Genomic DNA, 7,194 nt, shown 5'->3' with positions numbered 1-7,194 from the left:
TATAATCTTGTGATGTGACTTCAATGTCATTGAGTTCTCTGACTTAAGTTTATGATTGTCTATTATGAGCTCTGCAGCTTCCAGTAAGGTTGACCGGTACCTCGACATCCCAACAATGCTTTGATGGCGGCCTGGTAAGAATAGCTCTGTGCACAGGTCCTGGCCTCTGCAGACGAGAGTGGGAAGCGGTAAGAAAACAGTAGAGGTGACTGTGTTTAGTGGCACGCTGTGAGGGTCGATGCTGCACTTCTGAAACAGTGCTGAAGGAGACGACAGCTCAGGACCTGCGCTCTGATTTTGAAGTCGGTTTAAAAGAAGCTTGAGAGTTTGGGGCTGTTTTCTTTATGGGATCAGGGTTAACGCTGAACACAGAGGAAGATGGGAGCGACAGATCTACTCTTCATCACCATCAGTCACAATGTCTCCTTTGTTGGTAAGTGTTTCATTTTGTAGTTGCAACCAACGATGATCATTATTGATCATCTGTTAATAAATAGTAAATGTACTAATGCATTAAGAACAATGTATTTAAGTAACTGTTGGTTGTATAGTGAATTTTATCTCTTTTATCTCACTCCGTCTTCATATTTGGGCAGTTTTATTAGAACCTGTTTTATATTTGTAATTGATTTTATTTTGATGTTTTTTGTAAATGATCTCATTTTCTTGTTTGATGTTCTGCTGTTTTATTTTTTATTTTATCTTATTTTTACTTTATTCTTCATGTAATCTACAATGAGCTGCTGCAACAGACCAGTTATCTCACTGGGATCATTTTAAAGGGTCACTCCACCAATTTTACACATTATAGTGTGTTTACAGGTCTCGGGGAGTTCTGCTGTGTATGTGAACAAAATAGTATGAAACCTTTTGTGACTCTAAAGGAGGCTACGTGTAATCTGATAAATTGCCTCCAGTGATGTCACTCAGTTGCTAAGTTGCATTGTGGGTAATGTAGGCACCTGGTTTTGAAAAAGGAAGAAGATGTGTGAAATAAAAAAGGGTGATATCTCTGGTGAAAGAACAGTGTGAAAGGAATGCAATGCAAGATCAGTGGACTGCTTCTCAAAACCTGGTGCCTCCATTACCCATAATGCAACTCAGTGACATCACTTGAGGCAATTTATCGTGCCTCAAAAGCCTTTATCTACTTTTTTCCACATATCAGTGCTCCCCAACACCTGTAAACACACTTTAATGGGTAAAATTGTTGGAGTTACCCTTTAAATTTCATCCAGCTATTCTAACTTGATCATCTCTTCCCCTTTACAGGTAAAACCTGGTGGATGTTGATGCTTGTTACACGTCTGCTGGTCCTCCTGCTGGCTGGATTCACCCTCTTCAGTGACGAGCAGGAACGCTTCGTCTGCAACACCATCCAGCCCGGCTGCTCCAACGTGTGCTTCGACGTATTCGCTCCCGTGTCCGTCTTCCGTCTCTGGCTCTTCCACCTTATCCTCCTCTGCCTTCCCCATGTGCTGTTCGCAACCTACGTCGCTCATAAAGTTTTGTCGCATCGCTATTCTGGTGGCTTCTACTACGACAGGAGCCGAGGCGGTTCACCTTTCAGCCTCGAGAACTCGAGCTCTTCGCGAGAGCTGTCGCTCCACAAAGCTCCTCTTCACGACCTCCAGCGTGAGCCGGGAGTACCGCGCTTTTATTGCGCTTACTTCCTGGTTGTAATTCTGCGAATCCTTCTAGAAGTGGTTTTCGGTGCAGGACAGTTTTTTCTCTTCGGCCTGTCCATGCCTAAGAGCTTCCTCTGTCACGAGGCTCTCTGCACATCGGGGGTCGTATGCTACATCTCCAGACCAACTGAGAAGACCTTAATGCTCAACTTCATGCTGGGTGTGGCGTCCTTGTCCATTCTGATGAGTTTGGTTGACCTGGTGAGCTCCATGAAGGCGATGGTGAGATGGAGGAGGAAAAGGGAGATGTTTATGGAGGAGATGAGTAAAGGAGAACAAAGCAGTATGTTCACAACGACGACTATGACCGAAGACAATGATGTTCTTTCAACCAGAAGAAACAGCCTGAGCTCAAAGACATGTCTCAAAGATGCTGCTGCTGTCGTCCCAAATGATGAACCTCCTCATGCACAGATGGATGGTGGAAAAACTGGAGAATCCACTCATGACAGGAGGCCTGAAAGCAAAGACGCTAAAGCGGACGTGTCTCAGTCGCCCACTCCCATGAGCACTCCGGTACCGGGTCATTATGTCCTCCACAGACCTCCACTGTCCCCTCGTCCTGACAGGGTACCACTGAACCCCAGAGTACCAACACCTATCGGGGTCAACAAGCTGGGCCAGCACACTGCAGCTGGGGCGAACTCAGGCCATCAGTCTGACAGCAGTGACTCTCAAGACAAGAGGGCCTGGGTGTAGTCCACAGTGTGGCCATCGGACAAAAACTGCTGTGCAGCTTCCTTTAAAGGGCTCAGATACGTTGCTGTAACTAACAATTAATCATGAATTCAGAAGACTGGCTTTAAATGGTGAATCTGCACTAATGAATATTCTTTAACAATGAATCAAAGGACTATTGAACCCACAAGATAGCCAGAAACATCCACTTTTAGCTCCTTGTTTTAGTGTAAATCGATGTAAACGATGAGGGCGACAGCATCATGGCCAGACAATCACCGATGGCCCGACACTGGCAAACAGTCAGGGCCCTATAATTATTACAACACACAGGATATTAAAGTACCTGAACATGCAAGTGACTTCAAAATGTCATTTATAGTAAAAGACAGTTCACATTCAACAATGATTCAAAAATCAGCTACAGCACCTCGTCTGAATCTTTTTTGTTTTGTTTCTGTGCAGTCTTTCTTGATGCACGCTGACTGAATGCTTTTCTTTGTCATAGATATATCTTATCCATTAAATTTCACTGATTCTTATTGTTTGACTTTCTTTTTACGGTCCACGGCATGTTTGTTTAACACCCTGAGCTGTTTCTATATGAGCCACTCACAAAGACACAGGCTGACCTTGATGAAGCTGTAGTTACAGCGCTCAGCTGTTGTCTGCATGACACGAGTGCTGGCAGCCACAACAGACACACTGACCTGACCTCTGACCTCTCACATGACCGCCCCACGACCTGATCTAAGCCGACCCTGCTCGGATGACATAAGAACCTTCAACCACATCGCCGCCATCATTCAACGTTAACTCACAATGCAAGCAAAGTCCCGTCCATCTGACCTATATGATACAGGAAGTGATTTACGATCACAGTCGCATTTGACCTTAAAATCCTGTATCCAACAAAAATGTCTTAGGTGTGAAGGTTCAAGAACTCAGAGCAAGCCTAAAAATAATAATGACTTGACCCAGTTCCGACTGGATCTGAAGCATTTTAATTTGAAAATCTTGATCCAATAGGTCTCGGCTTTGGGTGCCACTTGCTCAGAGGCCTCTGTCACATGCAGAGGAAGAAATAGCTGTAATTACCGGACTTCAAACTAACACTCCTGCCTGTCTAAAACAATGACAGTGAATGCAACAACACGACCCCTGAGACACTTCACATCCAGCGCAGCCCTGACCCTAACACATGCCTCATACCCCTCTCATTCTTCTTCTGCTGTGGTATTTGGGGCAGCTAAGACGTGCAGAAACACCAGCGGGGTGGCCTGCGGTCGGTCAGTCGGTCGGGTGCTCAGAGAAAGGATTGTACCGTCACTGGTGGTGGATGTCAAGAGGTCGGACAAGCAAACCTGATGACCCCTACACATGCGTCAGACATGAGTCCACACAACACAGTGTCCCTAAAGTGACTGTGCGTGTCTGTTGTTGCTGACCTTCCCACAACCTGTCAACCAGACACACACACACACAAACACACATACACACAGTTTTGCTAGCTATGTGTCCTTGGCTGAATCCCAGCCACCACGTCCGTTTTAACACAGTGTAGTCATGATATCAGCATGTTAAAGCACCACTCTGTAAAATAACATCATGTGGAAAGTTTTGCTCTTTAAAACACAAGTTAATTCACAGCATTTTATGTCACAGGTTCGAAAAAGTGTCTAAAACCGAATAAAGAGACACTACATGACCAAAAGTATGTGGACACTTGAGCATTACACCCATATTAGACAGTTGAACATCTCATCCCAAAACCATTGATATAATTTGCTGTTGTAGCGGCCTCCGTTCTCCTGGGAAGTCTTTCCTTTCCGTTCATTTAGCTACAAGAGGTCAGCCGCTGATGTTGGGACAGTAAGGCCTGGCTGGTGGTTGAGGTCTTGTTTGTCCTGTCATGTTGGAGAAATGGCCTCCACACCAAGCTGCAAGCAAACTATACATCAGCTACAGTGTAAAATAAACAAAAAAAATGTGTGTTTTTACATTTTGGTTATTACTCACTGATTTAATCAGAAAGAGTTTTGTGTTTGAAATCCTCTTTTGCATCTATGAAATGCCTCCACATGGCTCTCTCAGGTCATCTCTGCCTATGCTGATCCGACCTTCTAAGGATAGTGTTGCTCTTACTGCCATCTAGTGGTCAGTGGTGAGTATTGCAGTAAACAAAGAACATACTGACCCAAGTCATGGTTACCACCACGGTGTGAGAGTATCAGCTACGTTTTCCTTACCAACTCAATTATTCTGGTGGAATTGTCTGATTGTTTGATGTTTTTTCAAATAATAAAAATAAACATTTTTAATAACAGTGGAAAGCTGCAGCACCTTAAATAAGTTGGAGACTAAAGCTCTTGGGTGCATGATTTTTTTGGATATGGCAATGGCTGTTTCCCTCAATATTTAGGACACATGAACACTCGTCCCTCCCAATAAAAATATAAAAGTAGCAGGGAACTTGCTCGCTTGCCTGAGAGCATTATATTCCACTATAATGCTGATGCATCTCGCACCTGAGTTATTTGTTTGCCCTTGCATAAATAAAGGCCTTAAACTTGAAACAGAAAAGGCACAAATTGGTTTATTAAAATGATTATTTCTCAAAGTCTGAGCCAGAAATGTCCACTTCATTGGCACATAAATACACAGAACTGTCCAGTTTTTATTTCTCTAAGTTTTTACAGAGGGGTTTCTTCAGATCATCATTCACAGCCTGATTTAGGGAACATTTTATTCCTAAAAACATGGCAAAAATTCATATTTCTAATTGCTTTTGGCAGTATTCTGTGATTTATGGAGTGATAAAATGAGATACCCCTCAAATATGATTCAGTTTTTCAAAACAGACAGTTAATTTGTCATTTTCAGAGCATAAATATATATATATGTATCATAAATTGTTGTCTAAAGCTTACAGGACCATTTGAAATGTTCTGTCATGTGCCTGAGTTTTCTTCCAAACATGTCTTGAGCTGGTAGATATCTCATTCAGAGACTAAATGCCTCATCTGTGCAGTGTGTGTAGTACAGCTGTGTCGAGACATCAATACAGAGCAGAATATTAAGAGTCGGCGCCTTCGCTCCCCATCGATCTCCTCCTCAACTGAACTTAACGCGTCAACCTGCATCCGCCTCGGGGTGCAATAACACACCCTCGATCTCATGGGTGACAGACGGAGGAGATTGAGAAGTAGGAGGGAAAACTCGACATTGACCACAACAGCACATCAGAGAAGATGTCTGAGGCATCAAAAATATTGATTACCCAGCATCCTCTTCACCTCTGCGGTTGTAGTTTAGATGAATTGGGGGGATGGGTGGGTGGGGTTCGTCCCTGATGGCTACGTCTCGGAAAACAAAATCCATTCTGTCTCCCTTTGATGTTGAAGATGGAGGGATTGTGGGGTGGAAAGAGGAGAACGGGTGATCCGAGAGTGGTGGATTTGTGTAAAGGAAGGCTGCATGAAAACGTCTCTTCTGTGACTTCTTGTCTGCAGACTGGTTCATTAAAAGGTTGTTAAGCTGACAAAACATGAATACACATGCATATAACATCCACCACTAAACAGCATTTGAATCTGAAAGGCTGCTTTTCTGAAATCTGCCCTGGGGAGAGCCTGAAGTCTTGTGAGCGCCATTTTTTAACACCAGTTAAATTCATTTTAGGACAATCATCAACTCTCCCAGAGCAGATTAAAACCCTGTTTCTGCTATTTGATCAAAGTGGTACTTCACCGACTGATGATATGAAGCTGGAGGATGTAGGAGAGACAGATTAAAATAGAAATGGTCACACTGGAGGCAGGACAGGTGGAGATACTCTCACTTTTTAGGGTGAAGCTCCAAAAACACTCGATCCTAAACGTCCCATAACTCAAAGGCTCATTTTTTTCCTTTGAGTTTACCTGAATGGAAAACACCAAAGTTTTGTATAGCTCCACAGGAGACATCATACAACTGTCTCCACACCTCGAGTCCCTCTTTGTGAAACTGTGCATTTAAGTCTGACTCGGGAATCCTTGCGGCCTCGTTAGCTGCATCCCACAGCATTAAGTTTCAACTGATAATTATACTTGATCAAGATTTCTGTTATCTAAAAGAATTAAAGATTGAGAAAATATTTATTTAGCTGCTCTGTGTTTCCCCCCTGCAGAAAAATGCCAGACATGACAAACATGAACTTTGACTTCTGACCTCTGCACCCCCTCACCCTGCCTGACTCTGCACACATGCATGTGAGATGAATGAGTTTTTAAAATATATTTTTTTTATCTTAATCCAAATCTTAATGACTCTGGTAATCTCCTGACTTTTAATGTGCAGGTCAAACCTTCCACGTGTCAAAACCTGAACTAGCCTGTCCATCACCATGCTAACTGTTGCATGCTAAGCTAGTGGTGGCAATCTACTATTCTGAAAGTGGAGTAAAATGAATTTAAGACATTACCTCGTCGTGAACATTTCTGCCTGAGTCACATAGAGCGATTTTCATCAGCAAAGGTGGTTGTTAAGCAGTGAAGACTACAACTCCCATGATCCCACGCTACGTAAGTCTTTTGTTTTGATTGAGAGGCTTATAATCACATACTTATTAAGTGTTTGTTGTAGTTTTATGGCTCGCAAATTTACCGGTTGGGTTCACTTTCGCTGCTCTCGTCTGTGTAAACCTGCTCGTCACCAAACAGAGGATGGACAAAGTTAGCGACTAGCTTGTGGAACATTTAGCATCCATTTATTGGCTATTTATTAGCAGCGAGATGTTTTCTTTAGCAGTACGTGGAGACCAGAAACAGCTAAAAGAGAGTTAATATTG

The 7,194-nt window shown here is 43.1% G+C and overlaps 1 protein-coding gene across 1 annotated transcript; it reads left to right on the top strand.

The window, feature by feature from the left end:
* The first annotated feature begins 17 nt into the window (after positions 1-17).
* Positions 18-2,877, top strand: LOC311266098 (gap junction delta-4 protein-like). The gene is made up of 2 exons (XM_084368284.1): positions 18-433; positions 1,273-2,877. Exons 1-2 carry the CDS (start codon positions 379-381, stop codon positions 2,385-2,387), a joined length of 1,170 nt encoding a protein of 389 aa, XP_084224410.1. The 5' UTR covers positions 18-378; the 3' UTR covers positions 2,388-2,877.
* The last annotated feature ends 4,317 nt before the right edge of the window (positions 2,878-7,194 follow it).

This window comes from Pagrus pagrus (assembly GCF_965226575.1).
Source record: "Pagrus pagrus genome assembly, chromosome: 12".
NCBI classification, from domain to species: Eukaryota; Metazoa; Chordata; class Actinopteri; order Spariformes; family Sparidae; genus Pagrus; species Pagrus pagrus.
This window is presented reverse-complemented; position numbering and strand designations above follow the sequence as displayed.

What these genes read in the sequence shown, in the direction of transcription:
- LOC311266098 (XM_084368284.1), top strand. Translation starts at nt 379, where the DNA reads ATGGGAGCGACAGATCTACTCTTCATCACCATCAGTCACAATGTCTCC. An exon ending in TCACAATGTCTCCTTTGTTG is followed by an intron (nt 434 to 1,272) that starts GTAAGTGTTTCA and finishes TCCCCTTTACAG; the next exon opens with GTAAAACCTGGTGGATGTTG.